Source organism: Callithrix jacchus, chromosome 5, assembly GCF_049354715.1.
Source record: "Callithrix jacchus isolate 240 chromosome 5, calJac240_pri, whole genome shotgun sequence".
NCBI lineage: Eukaryota > Metazoa > Chordata > Mammalia > Primates > Cebidae > Callithrix > Callithrix jacchus.
The window spans coordinates 143,414,667-143,436,938 of NC_133506.1; the positions used below are offsets into that span (position 1 = coordinate 143,414,667).

General features: G+C 39.8%; 1 protein-coding gene across 1 annotated transcript in view; it reads right to left on the reverse strand.

Annotated features, from left to right (window-relative positions):
* MIPEP (mitochondrial intermediate peptidase) overlaps positions 1-22,272 on the reverse strand; it is a 164,521-nt gene that overhangs the window by 134,174 nt on the left and 8,075 nt on the right. Inside the window, exons 4-9 of the mRNA XM_002748900.6 lie at positions 19,912-19,998; positions 15,516-15,579; positions 10,804-10,986; positions 9,766-9,922; positions 5,027-5,075; positions 1,354-1,414 (exon numbers count right to left, since the gene is read on the reverse strand). Of these exons, the coding sequence (XP_002748946.3) occupies positions 1,354-1,414; positions 5,027-5,075; positions 9,766-9,922; positions 10,804-10,986; positions 15,516-15,579; positions 19,912-19,998 (601 nt within the window). The remainder of the gene's footprint in view (positions 1-1,353; positions 1,415-5,026; positions 5,076-9,765; positions 9,923-10,803; positions 10,987-15,515; positions 15,580-19,911; positions 19,999-22,272) is intronic.

Below are 22,272 nucleotides of genomic sequence, written 5' to 3' on the forward strand. Positions count from 1 at the left end.
GGGGGCTGGTTGAAACACATTGTGGAGCTCACCCCGTTTTTGATTTAGTGGGTCTGAAGTGGGGCTTAAGAATTTGCATTTCTAACAAGTTCCCATGTGATGCTACCGCTTCTGGTCCAGGGACCACACTTTGAGAACCATTGGTCTGGATTAAGTACAGGTCCTGACAAGAGCAGCAGGGTGAATAGTGGCACCATTTGCCAAAACCAGGATCTGGCCACTTCACAAACACCTGCAGAATAATCGTATCCATAAGCTATATAAAAATGTCTACAGATAACAGTTTAAAGTCATATTCACTTTTACTGAATTAGCTTTTGACAACACATTTTATTTTTCATTTTTCTGTTTCTACCATCACCCAACTAAATTATTATCTATTACCTAGTTTCCTAAATGAGCCTACCTACCAGGCCTAGGTGTGCAGATGACTAACACTAGTCACTTTGCTAGACACAGCTCCTTCCATAAATTGACAGACTGGCACGCCACTTTACAAATCGCCGAGTTTGATGGGATTAATCTGCTTCCTAGGGGCTGTGTCTGCGCAGCTAGTAAACAGTCTGTAAATCTGCAAGGTGTATTTCTCTAAATCTTCCCTGTGACTATGACTCCGGCAGCAGCAACTAAGTCAAGAATTTAGAACAGTATTTGGAAAAGAATGGTGTAGACAACCCCAGCAATCCTGTAGTGCCCTAGAACTGAATGGGAATGAGTCCTAATATCTGGACTCTTGACACTTTTCAAGGCACCCCCTAATCACTTGCACAGCATTCTGGCCATAACAACGCTAGCCTATACTGTTGGATCATATAAGGAAGATCTACAATCATATGACTGAAAACAACACTTAAGTGTTTTTAGAATGTGGTATACTTTGTTAGTCAAATACTGATCACTCAACTGAGCACCATAAATCAGCAAACAAATAAGCAAATGAACTGCAACGTTAAGACTAATGGTTAAAATTGCCACCCGCCAGATAAGCCTCCACTGAGCCTCCTCAAGGCTGCTTTAAACTGAGAGGCCAACATTCCACAGAATGAAAGCAGTCTTCGCATAAATGTGTGTGTGTGTGTGTGTGTGTGTGTGTGTACATACATGCACACTGTGTTAGTGTATACACATAAAATAGGTCAACTCAACCACAAAAATGCTGTATGTATCTGTACAGGCAACATCAGTTTGGACATAAGAATCAAGTATTTCAACATCTTTATTCACCAAACCTGAGTATCAGAAACAAGACTGAATGGACCTCTAGCCGATCACAAAAACGTTCCTGAATGAAAAGATACTGATTTCAGCTGATAGACTGTCTATACTGTAATAAAAATATTCCAACATACTCACCGAATTTCGAGGATTCAGTTTCATTTTCATCCCTCGAATCATCTCAAAGTCTTTTAGAGTTCTATAAAACAGGTTTAGCATTACTTGTTAGGACAATTTCTTTTTTCTTTTTTTTTTTAACTACCAAAAGATTTTAATCAAGATCCATTTCCTCAATAAAATATTTTTTTCAAGTATTTAAAACCGGGTGTCTTTGGCATTTAAAGGGTGGCTTGTTGGGTGGCTAGGGAGAAGGAAGAAAGATCAGCACCAAGTTATTCCAAAATAAAAAACAGTAAAAATGTTCAACTACGTTAACTCTTTACCAAAGAACTTAGAGCTTAATGGCTAAAAGGCAAGCGAATAGTCACTGGGGAAGGATTCACTATTAAATTCCATAGTAAAAGGAGCTTCTACCAAACATGATTTCTAAATGCCTTCTCCCCCGCAACAGCAGCTGGGAGCCAGCAGTTTGAAGCTACTTTCCAGCTTTTCAATCTTTTATTGCAGGCAGTTCTCCTCTGTGAGATGAAATTTTTTTTTCTTCCCATTTTGGTCACTCAGCAACCCTAGAATTAAAGCAATGGGAAGAGACAGCGTAGCTTGTAGTCATAGATTAAACGTCCAAAAGAGGGGTGCAGGAAAAGCAATGTGATTGACTTGTCATATCGTCCCCATCATCTCCTTTTTCTGTTGGGATAACAAAAGCAAATTGCTCCATTTGTTAATCTGTTCTGCTCATTTCAAACTATATTTTGCAATAGAAATTTCTCTTAAACAGAGGAACAGAAGTTGATCCATAAGTCTTTATTTTTAAACAAGGGGTCTCCCTTGTGACTCTCACTGACGTTTGTTTAAGAGTCACTCTTTCCCTGAGGAAGGCTTCTACAGAATTGGGTTCTTATTTCAGTATTTAAGGGAATGCAGGAACCCACTGGGTTCTGACAAGCAGGGTATCAGCTACACCTGCTTTACACTTGAAAGACAGACAATGCCCAGAAGCACAAGTTTTGTGCCCAAGTCCAGCTTACAACCAACCAATCCTGGAAAGTGACAGATCCCCCCACAGTTCTGTAGCGGGAGTCTTATATTTTCATTCTTTGGTACCAAGTTACAGGTTTAAGAAAAGACATTACATTGAACATTTCAGATTGGGATGATTTGGTTTCTAGATCCTTTATATTGAAGGCCTTGGGGGTGGGAAGGGCACAGGGACATGGGGATTCATGTTAACCATGAGGTCCTAAAGCATGGCCTGGGTGCAAACAATCCTATAAAAAGTGACCAGCAGAGGGTGTGGGACTGGGCTGTTCCCTGAACTTCCAGAGCAGGAAAAAAATTGTGCTTGCAAAATAAAAGTTCTTTCCTTTGCCTGCTCTTCTTAGGAAAAGAAATTCCTACCACGACAGAACAAACTCCTGTGAACTCTCGGGTCAGGACGAACCTGCCCCTTCTGCGGAGTCCTGTAGTGTGGGGTGCCTGGCTTCTTTCATGTGCTCTGACTCCCTCAGCACACGCACATCCACCCACATTCATGTCCACATCAGCCCATGCCTGAAAACCCTCTCTGAGAATGAGGTTAATTTCCTTCTTCCTTTCATTTAACTCTTTATAACCAACAGCAAAATAAGAAAACCTAGGACAAAATCTTAATAATTATGTTATGAAAGGACTATGCTTATGTTACATTCCAATATTTATAAGATTAGATATAATTAGTAGTACACATGTAAATCACCACTAATCCAAATTTTACCTGTCATGAGAAACAGCAACATATAAAGCAGTATATTAATGTAATTTCTACCTTAAAAAGCATCATGGTAGATATATGTCTCAAAAGTACTAAAATTTGGAAAAACTAGCAATGTCACTACAAATATGCAAAGCACTAATCAGCAAACTTTAAATCACTACTTTTTGTGATACCTTTAAAAGAGACTAAACAAATTACCTTCTAGAAAGGAATTTTATCATTGGTTACATTTAAGATTTCTAGTCATTTTTCCCTATTGAAAAACTCTAGCTGGTCAATAATTAAGTATTTAATATTTGTAGAATATGACATGTATATTGGAATTAACTCCTATATATACCTGTAAAATTATGAGGCTATGCTTGCTCAAAAATCTATAGCTATGTAGAAAAAGACTACTAACACTTAACTAACAAAGTAGAATAAATCCTCAAATAAGTACATAGTTAACCCTTTTTCTTTATTGTACCAAAGACACAGTGGTTCACTGGGATTATTAAAGGAGATTTTTAGGCTGGGCACAGTGGCTCACACCTGTAATCCCAGCAATTTAGAGACTGAGGCAGGTGGATCACGAGGTCACAAGTTCAGTATCAGTCTGGCCAACACAGTGGAACCCCGTCTCTACTAAAAATACAAAAAATTAGCCAGGTGTGGTGGCAGGAGCCTACAATCCCAGCTACTCGGGAGGCTGAGGCAGGAGAATTGCTTGAACTCGGGAGGCAGAGGTTGCAGTGAGCCGAGACGGCACCATTACACTCCAGCCTGGGCTACAGTGCAAGATTCCATCTCAAAAACTTTAAAAAAGAAAAAAGAAATTTTTAGAATTTAGAAACATAATCCTAAATAGAGAGGAATGAGTTCTAAGGCATGAGTTTATAGTCCAAAACAGAAATGTGAGCCCAGATTCAATGTGTTCGTGTAGCCAAAAGAGGAAAAAAAAAAAAAAATTTTAGACAGCGACACAAGAAAGAAAAGAGAAAACATCCTCTTTTACAAACCATGACTGCTTCTTCCTAGAATCCTCAGTACCTAAAGGTGTGCTGCCTCTCAACTAAGTCCTAGAAGAGGGCCAGTGAAGGGCAGGTGCATGATGGAAGGCACTGAGCAGGGAAGGAGCGGGGGAGGCAGGAATACAGGTTGAGCCTCCCTAATCTGAAAATCTGAAACTTCCTGAGCGCTGACATGATGGTACAAGTGGAAAATTCCACATGTGATGTCATGTGATGAGTCACAGCCAAAACTTGGTTTCAGGCACAAAATTATTAAAAACATTGTATAAAATTATCTTCAGGCTATGTGTATAAGGTGTATATGAAACATAAATGAATTTCGTGTTCAGGCTTGGGTTCCATCCCCAAGATATCTCATTATATATATGCAAATATTCCAAAATCCCTCAAAAAAATGAAATCCAAAACATGTCTGGTCCCATGCATTTCAGATAAGGAACATTCAACTTACATATAACAAACGGACATACCAAAGGCAGTAAAACACTTCAGCTTGAAATTACAAATGTTGAGATAGAACATTCTAAAATACTACACAAAATCAAAAAGATTAGGCCACCACATCCATAAGCCTCCTGTATTTAGGCCAAAAGAAGAGAAATACTACTTTAGGAACTTGTCATAAAATTCATGGTACAAGTTAAAATAAATAGTTTCAAAAACATTTTGGTAAAGATTTTTAAAAATGAGAGATGAATTTCTAAAGATAACTGGTGAATGGGAGGGGACAGCCTATGTTTTCATGACTGGCACCTTAGGAAGAAAACGATGGTCTTTCAAAGTCTATCTCATAGTGAGACAGGTCTAGCCCAATATCCCAGAACTGATATTCTAGCTCACTTCCTGAGTTTTTATAAATCAAGTCTTCTTTGAAAAAACTAAATAACACATAACCAAATAACTAAATAGTAGAGTAAAAACTAACCTTTCAGAAAGTCTGTCAGATAGTTTCTCAAGGAACTGCATGACAGTCTCTAAAATGAAATCCAAAAGAACATATCTTCAATTATGTGAAATAAAATGAACATATCTGTTAAAATTATTATGTGAGTATCATAATCTATATACCATGATTCCCTTAAAGTTAGGATTTTCAAAGGAAAGTAGAGCTACTAACATTCCAAACATATAGTAAACACTTCTAGATAATGATGATCTGTTAATCAGAAAAACATGGCAGAAAAATTATGGCATAGTAATAATCCATAGCCTCAGATTATATCCCAAAATTAAAATAGTTACTGGAGCCGGACACAGTGGCTCATTCCTGTAATCCCAGTACTTTTGGAGGCTGAGGGGGTGTGGATCGCCTGAGGTCAGTAGTTCAAGACCAGCCTGGCAAACATGGCAAAACCCTGTCTCTACCAAAAATACAAAAATTAGTAGGGCACGGTGGTGCAGTAGTCCCAGCTGCTCAGGAGGCTGATGCAGGAGAATCTCTTAAAACCTAGGAGGAGGAGATTGTATTGAGCCCAGATCACACCACTGCACTCCAGCCTGGGCAACAGAGTGAGACTCCATCTCAAAAAAAAAAAAAAGAATTAATGGGAGGCTGAAGAAAAAAGTCCAAAATTTCAAGGTGCTTCTATCTATTCATATGTGTAAGAAAAAGGGTTTTTAGACATGTCTGATTTTTTTCAAAGTTTTAAAGAGCTATCGAGACTGGTTTGTTGCTAAAAATAGGTGCAGTGTAGAAGTATGATTCACTGAAAAACACTTTTAAAAAATCAGTGTTTTTCTTGATAACTATTTTGTTTTAACTGTAGAATAATCTATTCAGGAAAAATACAAAAAAACCCAGAAAAATAAGAACAATACATCTTAACTTCTGATAGAATTTTTAAAGTAGTTTTATTAAAATACTTCTTTTTTGAGATGGAGTCTTGCTCTGTCTCATGTGCCATATTAAATGACAATAGAAATTTTTGGGGAAAAAATATATTATTTAGTCAACAATAAAATCTCATTTTAGGATTGCATACCAGGTGCCATACAAAACTGTTTTCAAATGAATCCCGTGTACACTTGTACACTTTTTACTTCTTAATAACCATGTTTTAATGTTCACCTATCTTATTCTAGTAATTTTATATGTGAAGAATCTGCCTCAATTAATCTTTTTTTTTTTTGAGACAGAGTCTTGCTCTGTCACCCAGGCTGGAGTGCAGTGGTGCAATCCGGCTCACTGCAACCTCTGTCTCATGGGTTCAAGTGATTCTCCTGCCTCAGCCTCCCAAGTAGCTGGGATTACAAGCATGCCCCACCACACCTTGCTAATTTTGTATTTTTAGTAGAGACAAGGTTTCACCATGTTGGCCAGGCTGGTCCCAAACTCCTGAACTCACATGATCTGCCCACCTTGGCCTCCCGAAGTGCTGGGATTACAGGCATGAGCCACCGTGCCTGGCCTGCCTCAATTAGTGTACCTAGAGAACTGTCATATTAAGACTGAGTTTCAAACCCCCTGAAAATCACTAAGTGCCTCACCGCAGTTACCTCCTCATTCACTGGCCACAAGAATGCCTGCCTTAGCCTCAGTCAGCCTCTCCTGCCTTCCTTCTGCTCTACTGCAGGCTCACTCCGTCACTGTGCATGAGGGGTTTCATTTTCCTCAGGGTGCCTTCAACAGCCACAGACACATCTGACAAACACCCAGAGCTTCTAAATCCCATGGCATTGTCTGTACTACTCCATCAGCACTGAAAATGTGCCAATCTGTATTACTATTTACATTTTTTTATGAATATACTAAGCTTTAAATCCTCATGGACCCAGGGCACGGGCACCACATTCCCCTGCCAATACATCAGCACACCAAGCACTTAGTACACAAGGGTGACTTGCCAGTTATGGAATTTGGCGCTGGGTGCTGCAGGTCCAGTGAGCTCCACACTGCTGGAGCCAGTGGTCGTGCCCAGTCCTCCTCACATCTGACCTGCCCACAGCATGAGTCAGCCGATCTCTCCCTTCTCCTGTAGACAGACCTGCGTGGCCTCCAGGACCACACACTGTAATCACTTTCCGCCTCCCCCACTGGCCATTAAACTTGGGAGTGTTGACTAGCAGTTCCTCACATGCCTGGCCTCTTAAACTTGGAGATGTTTGAACAGAGCTCAGTCCTTGGATTTGTTCTTTAAGTGCACTCCTTTAGTGGTCTCAGAGTCTCATTTTAGAGGTTCAAATTTACATCTGCAGCTCAGAACTCCACACTCTAACTGCCTACCCAACACTGCCACTTGAACCTCGTTTGGTATCTCAAACTTAACTTGAACCAAACCAAGTTCCTGGTCCTCCCCATCTTAGTTAACAGTAACTCACCCTCTTTCTAGTTGCTTAGGTCAAAAACATTGGCTCCCTCTTTCAAATACCATATATCTAGAATCTGATCACATCTTACCGTCTTCCCTGCTATCACCCAGTCTAGATGCCAACACTTCTCATCATGGTTACTGCACACCAGCACCTGAGCAGTCTCTCTTCCACCATTAGCACGGACTCACCATTAGCACTGGAGTCAGATCACCTCACTCCTCTGCCCCAACCCCGCCAGGGTCCCAGTGCTCTTGTGTGAAGTCTACTTAACGTTGCCCCTTGTCAGTCTGTCCCACCTCTCGCCACTCTCCTCACACACACTGCTTCAGCCACTCTGCCCTCTTTGCTTTTCCTCAAATGTGGCAGGCATTTTTCTGCCTCAAGGCCTTAGCCCTTGCTAGTGCCTCTGCGTGAAACCTTCCTCCCCTCAAGAGCCACAGCCTCACACCTGTGCCTGTCAAGAGCACACTCACATGCCACGTTCTCAGCAAGCCCTCCGACAACGCCCTCTAAAACTCCAACACCAGACTACATGCCCACGTTCCTCATCCCCTCCGCTGTTCAGTTTTCTCCACGGCCTGTATTAACTAATAACATCCCAAATACTTTATCTACTTATTTCTTTCTTAACTGTCTTCCCTTGCTCACAAGAATGTAAACTGCAAAAGAATAGGAATTTTCTTCTGCTTTACACACTGATTTATTTCCATGGCCGAGAATAGTATCTGACATATAGTGGGCATTCAGTAAATATTTGCTCAATTAATAAATAAAAATAGGGTATAGATGACATAAAAGAGCATTAGGTCTCAAGCAGCCTATGTAAAACCATAAACGTAGAGTATGTATTTAGGCTTCAGTTCTGCCATATTTTAGCAATATAACCTAACCTTAGATTCCTTATCTGTGACATGAATACAAATACCTAGTTCACAAAGCTGCAGAGGAAGGAAATGAGATACAACAGAGTAAGCACTGAGTGTTATTATAATATGATTTTATATAAGATAAGATACAAATATAGTACTAGTGTAATCGAACTGTCGACAACAGTGATGACAGAAAAACACTTTTCACCAAACTGATGCTTACAAAAAAGGAAAAAACATCCACTAAAAACACACATATAATACATAACATACTTATTATACCTGTTTAGGAGCTTCAGTTACATGAAACAAATTGTAAGTGTTGTAAGGTCTGAGGACAAAGGAGTCCAAAGAAAGTGAAAAAGTGTAACAAGCTTCATCAAAGAGGTGGGTCTTGAGCTGAGCACTAAAAAACGGGTAAGATTTTAACAGACAGACTGGGAAGAGAAGGTGCTCTCCACTGGAGACTTTGAGACATGAGTGAGGGAACCAAGGCTGCAATGAGTGTGACACGCCTGTGGCTTGGCCGAGAGCCTTCACAGGTCAAAGGAAACAGCCGTTTATGAAACAGTAAGAAGACTGAGTGCATTCCGAGGACTCTGGAGAAGAGAGGAACATGCTAGGGTACGAAGGGATAAGCACAGAAGGAATAAAGACAAGTGAGGATTCAGGTTATGATCTGCCCGCAGTGTCCCCTCTCTCTGTGAGTGGAATGTCTATCCAGATGCACAGCCAGAAACCCAGGGGGCCACCACGCTGCCTCCTCCTCCCCTTCATCCTCACCAAGTCTTGCAACTTCACTGCCAAGACAATGAATCTCCCTCAGCTCCACCATCATGGCCACCCTACTCCTGACTCACCACCTAAATTACAACTATAATTCAAGAAGTGCTTTTGAAAAAATATATTATGTACATTTATATTATTATTGTGTAACATTTTCTCTTAGACATTATGAATCATAAGGAACTCAACACAGCAGAAGGCAAGTTTATTGCAAACCCAAGGACACACTTCCGTCACACCCCACCCAGCACAAAACTTCCTAAGCAGCAGACTCTTCTCTCTGAAAACAAGGCTTATCTGACTATGTGTTTCTTATATGACCTAGCTGACATTTAACCTTGACCTCAGTAAAAATACTCATCTTTCATTCTCTCATCCTAATTTTAACCAATTTGGTCAAATTGAGCACAGAAATTAATTGAGTTAAAATGAAAACAAGTTAGACTAACATCAAAATGAAAATTTAGGTTATGATTTTACTCTTAACATTCATGTAAAATAAAACACTTTGGTTGGTTAGAATATATGCCAAATTATTAGCTCTATTTAAAAATGGTTCCTATAAAAATACATTTAAAAATCTCAATAAATGGTCCTCTGTATTAAAAATAGAACACTAATTTACAGCTATTTGAAATCAAAAGCTCAGTTTCATAACAACCTATTTTGTCCTTAAATGTTGGATAAACAGGCTTACCTGGATTTTTAGCTATTGTTCCTTGGAGAGCCCTGTGGGAAAATGTGGAATACCCTACCAACTTTGCCAGAAGATCTCTGCTGCTGAGCAATTCTTCTAAACATTTCAATTGACCAGCATTGGGATAAAGAAAAATTTTATAAGCAGCTTCTCGCACCTATATTTAAAAAGTAAATGGTAAAGGATATAAATACCATGACACAGTCCTATGTGACAATAACACAGGCTCATGATCCCACTTTATCTGCAGGTGATCACTGCCTTCAAAATAAAGCAATGGTCTACAGAAGGCGATAAAGCTTCCAGAGTCATAAACTAGCATGGGATGCTACAGCATACCTGACCGCAACTCTAGGGGACTATTCTGAGTTACGGCGGGGCAAACCTCTACCCAATGCATGGACTTCTATGCTATAAAGCATCTTAACCAGGTGAAGCAAGGCTGCATGCATTAAAAAGCCTCTGCAGTCTAGAATGTCAGTCAATGCTGTTATTAATCATACTTTAAAAATAAGGAATCTTGTATGAAATGTAAGTAATTAAACCATTTTCATTCTTTAAAGTGTTTATAGCATTAATGATTCCACAAGTTAAATTTTTAGGGCTTAGCATAGTAATGCTAAAGTTGTTATTTTCTTCTTTTTTCTGAGATGGAGTCTCAAATTGTTGCCTGGGCTGCAGTGCAGTGGCACGATCTCAGCTCACTGCAACCTCTGCCTCCTAGGTTCAAGCAATTCTCCTGCCTCAGCCTCCCAAGTAGCTGGGATTATAGGTGCCTGCCACCATGCCCAGATAATTTTTTTGTATTTTTAGTAGAGACGGGGTTTCACCATGTTGGTCAGGCTGGTCTTGAACTCCTGACCTCAGTGATCCATCTGACTCGTCCTACCAAAGTGCTGGGATTACAGGCGTGAGCCACCACGCCTGGCCTGCTAAAAACTGTTTAAAGATATTACTATATTATCACTGAATTTTGGGTTAAAACAGTAGCAACACATAAATGGGACCTAAACAATAAAGAGAATGAAACATACATACCAAGTCATCTGGTGCTTCTGCATGGAGGCCATCAATTATGATATGATCCCCAGCAGATATAAAGTTATGGCGAATGTGTTCTGGTAAGAGATGCTTCTCAATCTTGTTGGGAAAGTTGGTTCCCATAAGAAATGTACTACTCAAATCCAAGATTTTAACATTGAGGTCCACTGCTCTTTTACGCTATATGCAGGAAGAGTAAAAATTATTTAAAGGCATTTTGAATTAATATTTCACAACTAATTTAATAAAATATAAAGATGTCAAATCAACATATACATTGTTAAATTATCACTTAACATTAAATATATTCGTAAAATGAATACATTGAAAATATCGTTACTATATAATATACATCATAAATAACATATTGGTTTTAGTTTTAACAGTTATTTAATACCCTAACAAAAGGATTATAGATATGGTTTTCTGATGTTTCTATGCCTTAAGGTTTACATAACTTCTAGTTCTATTTTATGTCTAGGTTATATAATTAATCATTGAAATTAACAACATTAAAAAATACAGGTCAGATGCAGTGGCTCATGCTTGTAATCCCAGCACTTTGGGAGGCGAACAAGGGTGGATCACTTGAGGTCAGGAGTTGGAGACCAGCCTGGCCAACATGGTAAAACCCCATCTCTACTAAAAATACAAAGATCAGTCGAGTGTGCTGGCGTGTGCCTTTAATCTCAGCTACTCGGGAGACCGAGGCACGAGAACTGCTTGAACCCAGGAGGCGGAGGATGCAATGGGCCAAGATTGCAGCACTGTACTCCAGCCTGTGAGAGAGAGGGAGATTGTCTCAAAAATAATAATAATACAGTTCTTTGCAAAAGTGTAGGAAGTCTCCATAAGCAGGGAAGCACATTTTAAAAGTTCTGATTCTGGTCAGGTGTGGTAGCACACGCCTGCAGTCCCAGTCTTTTGGGGGCTGAGGCAGGAGGATCACTTAAGCCCAGGAGGCCAAGGCTTCACTGAGGTATGATCACACCACTGCAGCCTGGGCAACAGAGCGAGACCCTGTCTCAGGGAAAAAACAATGTTTTGATTTTGTATGTGCTTGAGCTGCTACGGAACGATACAGTGAAGCCTAAGAATAGACTGGAGCCCCAGGGCAAGGTCCTGTCTTCCACTCTGTGTCCCTGTCATGTGGCTCGTGTTCCTCACACCCGCCAGACCCTCAGATGGTCAGTGATGAGGATGTGGATGGTGGCGGCATGTCCACCTAGGTTTGATCTTGCAGTCATGCCTTTGTAACACACAGTCACCTGAGAAAACATGTATTAGCAAAGGGTTGCCAGAAATGCTTTAAATGAAATATGAACTAGAATCCACATTATGAGTCAGGTCTACTGAAGGACAAGGGCTGAATTTTCAGTTACTGGTTACTAAAAAACTAGATAGGCTCTACACTGGGCTCATGCTGGACTTCAGGTGAAAGTGTACACAAATCTTTCTGGGAGGAGAGAGAGCAATTAACAGGTTCTAAACTGTACTATGCTCCTAAAAAATTATTAAGCCACAGTACTAATATACTTTTTAAAGATAAACACAGACGATGTAGAGGTATGCCTGATAAGATGCGGAAAAAATTGAGCACGTATCATTAAAAAGTTTTCAGTATAGAAAATTCAAACTTCATGGAAAAAAGTTTTTGGAGACTCTGATGTCTTTACAGTCCAGATTTCTCTTTGCTGATTTTGTTTCTGATATGGCCATTTAGCACCACCTAATGGTAACAAGTGGAATAACAAAAAAGACGAACAGGATCTTGAAATTACATTAGGGTTCCAAAATTTTCCTCAAAGCCAAAAAGTGATAAAATTAAATTACTTTGAAGATTTTATCAGTTGATAAAATGTCTGAGAAATAAAAACTGAGCTCATGCTGACTTCAGTGATCTACCAGGCATATCACTTCATCACTCTGTGGTAACAAATGTACAATAATCTGAACTCTTCAAAACTTCTATGAAATTTTTGTTATTAAATAATGTTAAAAATAAACATTTCTATTCATTTTAAATGTATAAATTATATTTGTATGAGACCTTAAAAATTAAGGCTGGGCACAGTTGCTCACATCTGTAATCCCAGCACTTTGGGAGGCTGAGGTGAGGTCAGGAGTTCATCAGCCTGACCAACATGGAGAAACCCTGTCACTACTAATTTTGTAAAAATACAAAATTAGCCAGGCATGGTGCGCATGCCTGTAATCCCAGCTAATCAGGAGGCTGACGCAGGAGAATCACTTGAACCCAGGAGGCAGAGGTTGTAGTGAGTCCAGATCACACCATTGCACCCCAGCCTGGGCAACAAGGGTGAAATCCCATCTCAAAAAAAAAAAAAAAAAAAAACAAATTAAATAAGAAACCAACTGTAAAGAATATAGGCTTTGATGGTTTATAGATTATGTTGGTAGGTTTATTTCATGATCTCTCTTTTGAAAAATGGAACGTGTCTTCCTTATATCCTGTACTAGTGGAGCACCTTTGAAAACAGACATGGAAGTTACAAGAGAAAAACGGAGCAGGTTTACTTAACTTGCATATTCAATATTGATGGGTTCCCCAGGGAGCTGCTCACTGGGAAAGAGAAGCTACACCGTAATAATATGTTAGATAAGTGGCAATGTCTATGCTGGTGAAACTGAACACATATGTCAGCAAAGTTTCAAAAGCATCCTTCATGAGGATTACATAAAAACTAAAACTATTCACGTGGATTCTCTACTAGCAACCTTCCATCTGAAGATATCTAGCTAGTATTATGATTCATCATAATAATGCTAGTTCAGTATTTTATTGAATCCCAAACTAATATGCATTAAAAAACATGATCCATGTTCTCGATCCCTTATAAGCAACACAACAATAACAGCATCATCATCAATAAGAGGTAAAGAAGAATGTCACATGAGTGAAAGAAGTAAAATGCGTTTGGATGAATATAAAATTCCATGTGGGGAATTGATAATTGCTTCACTGACAATGTGGCATGAGGATGAAGCCTTCATGGGGACTTCAGGCAGGCAAACCTGCTGAGTAGGCCTAGGAGGAGGACAGCTCACCACACACGGGGGAGGGCACTGTGAATGAGCGGCTGCGAGCCGGAGCACAGCCAGGAGTGTGAGCTTCACTAGACTCCTGTTAACTAACTAGAGCTTCTAGTTAACTAACTAGAAGTTAACTTCACTAGACAATGGGAAGCACACAGGATGATTCCGTGCAGGAGAGTAACAAATCAATGCTTACAAAAACTAATCCAATGTTCACAGACAGGAAAGACTGATGAGCAGGATGCCGACAGACAGGGCTGGCCATGTAGGCTCTGGAGTCTGTCTGGCTTACAAAATAACCTCCCACAACCTCTACAGCCTTGGTTTCTTCGTCTGAAAAAACAGGAATAATAGTAGCACAAAGCTCAAAGTTGTTGTGAGGATTTAATGAGAAATATGTGCTTTAAAATAGCAAATGCTCAATTGATGTTAAATATAATAACTGTTAGGAAGACAGAGGCCTTTAGAATAGTCCAGGTGTTTGGTGATAAGAATCAAGGTGATTTGCTTTTGGGATGCAGACAGATACAAGACTGTAGGAACAACGCAAGGACTTGGTTAGAATATCAGGAAGGAAAAAAATACTAAGTGACCCCAAAATTTTATTTTACAGAGAAGTATTAATGAAGAACTGATTTTGAAAGGGGCAAATGTGGTCACTTTAGGCAATGTGAGTTTATAGTGGAGCCTATAAGCCTCACGGGCTGCTGGGAAGGCATGTCCTGGGTCAGGGTCAGACCAAGAATCACATGCTGAGCCTTTAAAGCCACACAAACACATCGGATGTGTGAGGGGCTCTAGCTTTACTCAAACTCAACAACTATCAAAATGATAGTATCTACTGTATGTGATACATATTCCCTTCTACTTTTCAAGATATTTTGATAACTTAATCTCGTCATAGGTAAGTGGCTTAATTCTACCATATTTACTAGGAGAAATGTATTACCATTTAAAACAAATAAAAAGCCATAATAGTCTAGAGGGCAGGTGAGTGGAGACTATGGGGCAGGCTGAACTTTCAATGGTGTCAAGCCCCTCCTGTTCTTCCAGCCCTGAGTTTAAAACTGAAATGAGGCACTAGGTTTCTTGGGATGTTATGTGCTAGAAAGACAATGGCCAGTGTTAGAAATTTTAACAACTTTGGCCATTAGTTAGGATGGCAACTTGAACAAATCACTTTGTCTTGTTTCCACATCTGTAAAATGAAGGGCCTGGATGAGGCAGAAGGCCCTCAATTCCAGTGTAAACACTGGAATCTGTGCTTGCTGCATCTGTTAAAGACACGTATAATACATATAAATACGCTTCTGTAAGGTCTCAGTGATACTCCCTGTACTACCAATCTTCAATGACATCAGCTTTCCCATTCACTTGCCAGTCTTTTCTGCTTTTGCCCATCTCATCCTAATTTCATGACATCTAAAACACTCCACTTGGCCCAAGTCTTTCTTAATTCTGAATCATCATGGTGTGATAGGCCAGCTTCCAGAGAGGGCTACATTCAAATACAATCTATAGAAGAATTTCACAACAGATAAAAGACCTGCACATTTATGCAATATGCAAATTCAAGCAAGGACTGCAGCAACAATGATACCAACTGAATGTCAGTAAAACAGGAAGAGTCAAAAAACAGAGGAAAGATGTACCTTTTCTTTGTCTAGATGGATTCCACTAATTTCAAAATCAAACATAAACAGTTCAGCTACTCGCCTATAAATAAAATGAGCCCCAGGTTATAACAGGTAATAAAAATTACTAACAAAAAAATTGTGGGGTTTTTTTTTTGTTAAATAAATCATCAGTCTTTTAGAGCCTCATTGCCAAAAATTCTTTCAAAACACACACACACACACACACACACACACACACACTCTCTCTCTCTCTCTCTCTCTCTCTCTCTCTGTTTTAAACAAGGAGCTTAATATCCTCGAAGTCAGGCAAAACATCTAGCTGACTGATAATTATGACTGGCTCTTCATGTAAGAGCTTATTCCTTTATTCAGAGAGTATAAACCTGTGAAAGCCACCATAATAATTACTTATTTATTTCAACTCAATCCAAATCCCAATAATTAAAAACATAAAACAGGTTTTATATTTGGACAAATTTTCAAAGGCCCTCCGCATGAGATTTTCAGTTTTCCTTCCAGCCAGTAGCAGCTATTCAGAATATTAAATTCTTTGATGCTGTGCTGGAAGCTGAGTTTCTTGGCTAATGAGAATTGTTTTCTTTCTTTTTAATCCTGCTTCATGCTTGGAACCAATTTCAAGTGTAACACCTTTTTTCTGTCAACAGTATTAAAAAAAAACACACGCACTGAATGAAAACAATCAAATATTTGATCTACTCTTTTGGCTCTGCTTGAGCTTTCAAAATAGATACATTTATCTTCCTGATTATTATGTCAAATATACCTTGAATGGAAATTTATGTTTATTGTATTATACAATGTAGGTCTATTATGTTACAAAACTGCATTGTAGAAACATGAAACATTTAAAATCACTAATCCTACCAAAGATAATGACTATTAAAATTCTTGGATTTCCTTTTGATCTACTTTTAATGTCATATTACATATTAAGAATAATTAAGGTCCAACTGTATATACTTTTGTTTTTTTCTTGTAAAATTATATCACAAACATTGAAGTTCTCCATATCTTTAAACATTCCTCAAGAAGTTGGCTTTTGATGCTTCTTTTGTCTTGTCATATAGACTGTAAATGTTTTTGTTCTCCCACTCCCATGAACCATAATATAATAAAAATCCTTGTTACATTTTTTTTTAATCCTTGTTTGTTTCCTTAGGATAAATTCCAAGAAATTAATCAAAAAGTATGCACACTGATATATATTACCAAACAGTCCTCCATAAAGACTTATCAATACACACACAACTAGAGAGGATCCATCATCTTAGAGCAGAAATACTATTCTTATTCTGTCTCAGCTTTGTTGGCTGCTGGGCTCTTCGCTTCATTCTATCTTTCCTTAATGGTGGTGGGTCCCATTTACTGAATGACTGCTATGGGCCAGGTACAGAGCAAAGTACTTAACACAAATGATTTCCTGTACATCTCATATGATTCTTATGAAGGACTTTACATTTCCCTTTTACAAAGGAGAAAACTAAGGCTTAATGAGCTCTGAAGCCAACGTCCAACCCAGCTGTTCCACTCTAGAGATGCACTTTCACCCACTTTCCCCTTGTTGCCATGTTACGCTTGTGGCACACTGCTATCAATTTAATAGCCATCTGTGGCTATTCCTTATTTTGTGAAAGGAGAGTTTCACAAAGAGAACCTTTTGCCCATTTTTCTATAAGGGGGTTTTCTTTCTTCCTTTTTTAAAGTAATCTGAAAGTTCTCTTAACATAGTTAATATATTAAGCCTCTGTCACATAAGAACGATTTGTCCCATTTGTGTGTTCTGACTTTGAATGTGGAAGTGTTTTGCTATACCAAAGATTGCGACGTTTATATAATAAAAATCAATGAATCTTTCTGGGCTATGAATTTGTATCATACCAAGAAACACCTTCCACATCCCAAGATTACACTAGTTTTATATTTCTTTTAAAAATATTTAAATCTTTAATCAATCTACTTTTTTCCCCCAAATGGTTATCCACTGGTCTAACATCATTTACTGAAAACCAAGTCTTTCCCTACTGATGTGAAATGACACTTCTATGACATACCAAATAATCTTGCCATATATTTGTGTGTGTGTATGTATATATATACACACACACATATCTGCATCTGTGTCTGAAATTTCTCTATTCTTCCATTGATCTAACTGACTATTCTGGCATTTTTAAGTATAATGCTCTTTAAATACAGCATTTTTCTATGTTCTTCTATCTGGTATAAGTACCTTTTTAGTAATTTCCCTCATGAGAGTTTTCCTACCTGTTCTGGCATATTAATTCTCTATGACTTCAAAATCATTTTGAGTAACAACAACAACAAAAAACCCTTATAAATTGGATAGCATTAAACTTACTGTAGTAAACATGATTGAGCTTTATTCTTTGTTATCTAAGAATACAGCATGTTTCTCCGTTTCAGTCGCTTTCATGCTTCCTAGGTGTTGTGTGTGTAATGGTTCTGCACTCTGCCTCCCTTAGTTCATTCCAAGGTGTATTACAGCTTTGGCTGTTCTTACAACTAGGATTTTCCCTCCATTATATTATCTGAAGAATGTGCTTATTATAACCTTTGCATACATGAAAGCTCTTAACGGCTTTGGAAAAAACCCAAGTGAAACAGGTTTCTTTATGGCTGGGCTTCTCAGAGACTCTAAACTACTAAAATTCTTCAAGCAGGGAAATACACTGATATATGAGATTTCCAAACTTACTGACTGAAGGAACCCTTCTGGGAAAATTTCTGAACATCTCAGAGAACTAGTATTTCAAAGACTGAATCTAAGAATAAGATGATGAGTTACCCAATTTAAATCATTTTCTCTGTATATTAACTAACCAGAAAAGACTTTATTAAATCTGGAATTCTTTGATTTAGCCGATGTCTTGTATTTGACCGTATGCGCAGGTCTGAAACACAGTTCTCCCTGGGTGCTAGCCAACACTCAATGACGCCAAGTGCCATGTTACCGCAATAACGATTACTTCCAATTCTTCTCTCTCCTACTTTCAAGTTGCTTCTCTTTTCTAGACTATTGATATTCTACCCAGTCTATTTTTCCCAACATATTTATCATTTTATTATTTAAAAATTCCTATTGGCATTTTTAGAAATATCTAGAAATGTGGTATGTATCCTTATCAGTACAAGTCCTTTCTATCTAAGATGGTCTGCTAGTCCACCACAATTTTTATATGCAAACAGGGCATGTTGATCTTTAGTAAATAGAGATTATGAATAACCTTCTATTTTTAACATTTTTTTGTTATTTAACATCAGTACCAGTTCAGTATAAATCTGGCACAATTAACAGGCATTCAACTTTTCCTTGCTTCGCTCATGAAAGCAGTATCATGGTCAAGCTTGAGCTACTGTGATAACACAGCTAGCTTTACCAGTGTCCTGAGCATCAGGACTGACAAAGTGAAACAGCACCAGGTACCTGCATACCTGTCAGGCAGGTGAAAATAATCCCTCAAAGACTGAGCCCCAATGTGCTACTCACATACCATGCCGCTCATGTATCAGATTAACAGCAAACTGGATGATCAACTGATCCCTACAGAAAGTGGCTTCACTTGAGGGTCAATAAGCCACATAAAGACAAAATAGGAGAAGGAAACAGGATCAGAAAGAATCAAGTTGCCAGAGGAAGTGCCCCACTCATAAAAAGTAGGTAATTGGTACAAACAGAAGAGAAAAAATTCCTCTCTGTGTTATGATATAAATATTACAAACAGGTTAATGACAAACCCTACTACGCTCATAAAGACATTTAAGCAAAGAAATAAGTCTCATATCAAATAGCTGCATGTGTTGATTTAGAAGTTAGGCCTTTTTGATTCAGATTTAATAAACGCAGCCTAATGAACCGAAGCAAATCATTACAAGGATCCTGACATCCTCTCAGTAAATAAAATCTATTTGCTTATTTTTCTGATAGCATCAATTAAGGAACTTTGAGCATAAAGCTAAGTGCAACTACTGATTATAGGAGTTCATTCATTGGTTGAGCACTGACCACATTCCATGAATGTGTAGGTGCTGAGGGTGCAGCTGTAACAAAACAGACCAAGCCCTACCCTCAAGGAGCTTGCAGTCTGGTGAGATCGATGATGGACAAATAAACAAATAGGATATGTTGGAACGAATCAGGACTATGAAGAAAAATAGATCAGGATCAGAGGGTGGACTGTGACCCTGTGTAAAGATTTTGGGGGAGACACCATTTTGAGTGGAGTCCTAGAGAAAGAGCAGAAGTCAAAGAGATACCTCGGGAGGAACATTCCAGACAGCAGAGGCTGCAAGTACAGAGGCCCTGAGGGGAGTCTCTCAACCTCACCTCTACAGTTGCAATCACAACCAAGGCAAAGAAATGAGTGAATACCTTGTTTCCGGATCAAGGGAATCCACAAGTTTTTTATCAGTTAGTAATTTTTGCAAACTTTGATATAATTCCACATTTGTGTTCAACCTAGAAAAATTAGAAAGGAAAAAAATTAGATGATTTTCTAATACTTTATTTTTAACTTTACATGAAAAGAATGGTGTCAGATTGTACCACACAGATGCCCAGAAGCTGAATAGCATAATCTACCAGGAACAGCATAACCATCCTTCCTTCTTTCCTTTTCTCCTTCCCTTCTTCCTTTCCTTCCCTTATTTTGGAGACAAGGGTCTCACTCTCTAACCCAGGCTGGAGTGCAGTGGCACAATTGCAGCTCACTGCAGCCTCAATCTCCTGGGCTCAAGTGATCCTTCCACCTCAGCTTCCCAAGTAGCTGGGACTACAGACGCACACCACCAAGACCAGCTAATTTTTAAATTTCTTGTAGAGATGGTGTCTTGCCATGTTGCCCAGATTGATTTCAAACTCCTGAGCTCAAATGATCTCCCTGCTCAGTCCTCGGTCTCCCAGAGTGCTCGGATTACAAGCATGAGCCACCACATCCAGTGCAAAACCATTCTTAGAAACTGAACTACTCAGCACAGGCAGTCTGGTAGGTGAAGTGCTGGGGTACTAACTGCTCTGGCAGGTTAAAGGATAAGTTTAAACCCACAGTCCACAGCTGGGGCAGAAAGAGCAGGCAGGAAAGAGGGTAAGGGAGGGGAGGGATATGGTAACTAGGGATTTAACTGAGAACCTGTCCCCATTAGCAACACGCCAGTGGCCACTTGTTTTGTTAATAAAAGGAAAGGCATGAGGATGGGAGGATGAACAACACGAAGATTTTCCAGTCCTGGACTGAATGCCCTAGAACACAGGCTACCTGTGCTCCTGTGGGTGTGAGTGGCAGGCACACACTGGAAGGGAGAGCTCAAGACACAGGTTTCAGAGCCAGGAACCTGGGATGCAAGACTGGCCCTGTTACTGCTCTGGGACCTTGGACATGGTATTGAGACCTTAGGCTGCTGTGAGGATTAAACGAGATCACGTGTGCAGCATACACGTCCTATATGAATGAACCATGACCACTGTTCAGCAGTTCTGCCAGCCAGAGAGCAAAGGGCCCAACACTGGGCAGTGGTCCCAACCCATCCCACAGTACCACTGGCAGGAACCCAGTCCTCTCCCCTAAATGCAAATGCCATGGCCCTTTCAGAGCTAAATAGTGAGCTGGGTATAGATACAATCTGCACCCTGCTTGGTAGATCTTCAAGGAGGGACAAGGTTATAAGAACCACCCACCAGTTTCTACTCAGAGACTCAAGTATACTCCTGCTCCTCCACTGGCTCACATAAAAACACTGAAGATTTGTAAGAATCAAAGCGTTTCTGCTACCATTCTCATGGGCCTTCCCAAACACCAGGGAAATGGAGGTAGTCATTACCAATCAAAAAACAGTCACCAAGAAGGGCCAGACTCCCACACATGGATCCCAATGTCAGGGAGAGAGTGAGTGTGGAGGCCTACCTCCTTTTAACCTGCTCACCCATGGAGCCATTCCACGGCAAAGGGACAGCAGTTCAGAGGCTGCCCACGCTGCCCCTACTGCAGAGGTTTAAGGAAACCTCCCAGTATGTTTTATGTTGGAAGACCCTGAGATAAAATCCATACTTTAGTCTGTGCTTGTCCTCCCGCAAAATGAAGAGTGCTTGTCCATGAGCCCAGCCCATGTCTAATTTGGCAGGACGTAGTGTGCAGAGCGCCTCGAGCAAGTGGCCCGCCGCTGCCTCCTTTCCAGGAGCCTTTCCCAGAGAGGCAAAGCTTTCTCCCAGGGAGTCCCCACTTTCAGCCCCGTCAGCATGCCCAGTGTCTGCAATCTGCAGGGCCCAGCTCTATCCCAATCTGCGGGTTGGTTTTCAGCAGCTATGGGAAAAGTCATACACAATTGTGCCAAAGTGAACAAATGTAGCTTGACCTGCACATCCTGGAAAAGCAGCAGCTGCACATCCTGAAGTATTGGGTCTTCCAAGGAAGCCTCATCCAACCAGAGAGGGCACCATTCTCCTCCTCCAACGATTTCTGGTATATGGAATCGTCTTATCGTGTTACCCCCTTTCTCCTGTTGTAAATCCATGCTGGCGAGCCCAGGGGTCTCCCTAGCTCTATACACTGCTGGGCATGGTGCCATGTAGCTAAGTGCACTGGAATACGGCACTGTCCACAGTTATTTTAACAAGCACTATGGAGCTCTCATAAGTGGCTTAAAAACATTTACATTTACCTCAAAATCACTTTAAAATAATACACTCCATCACAGCCTCAGCCAGAGCGTGCTCCAGCCCTCCCATAGACTTTTACGG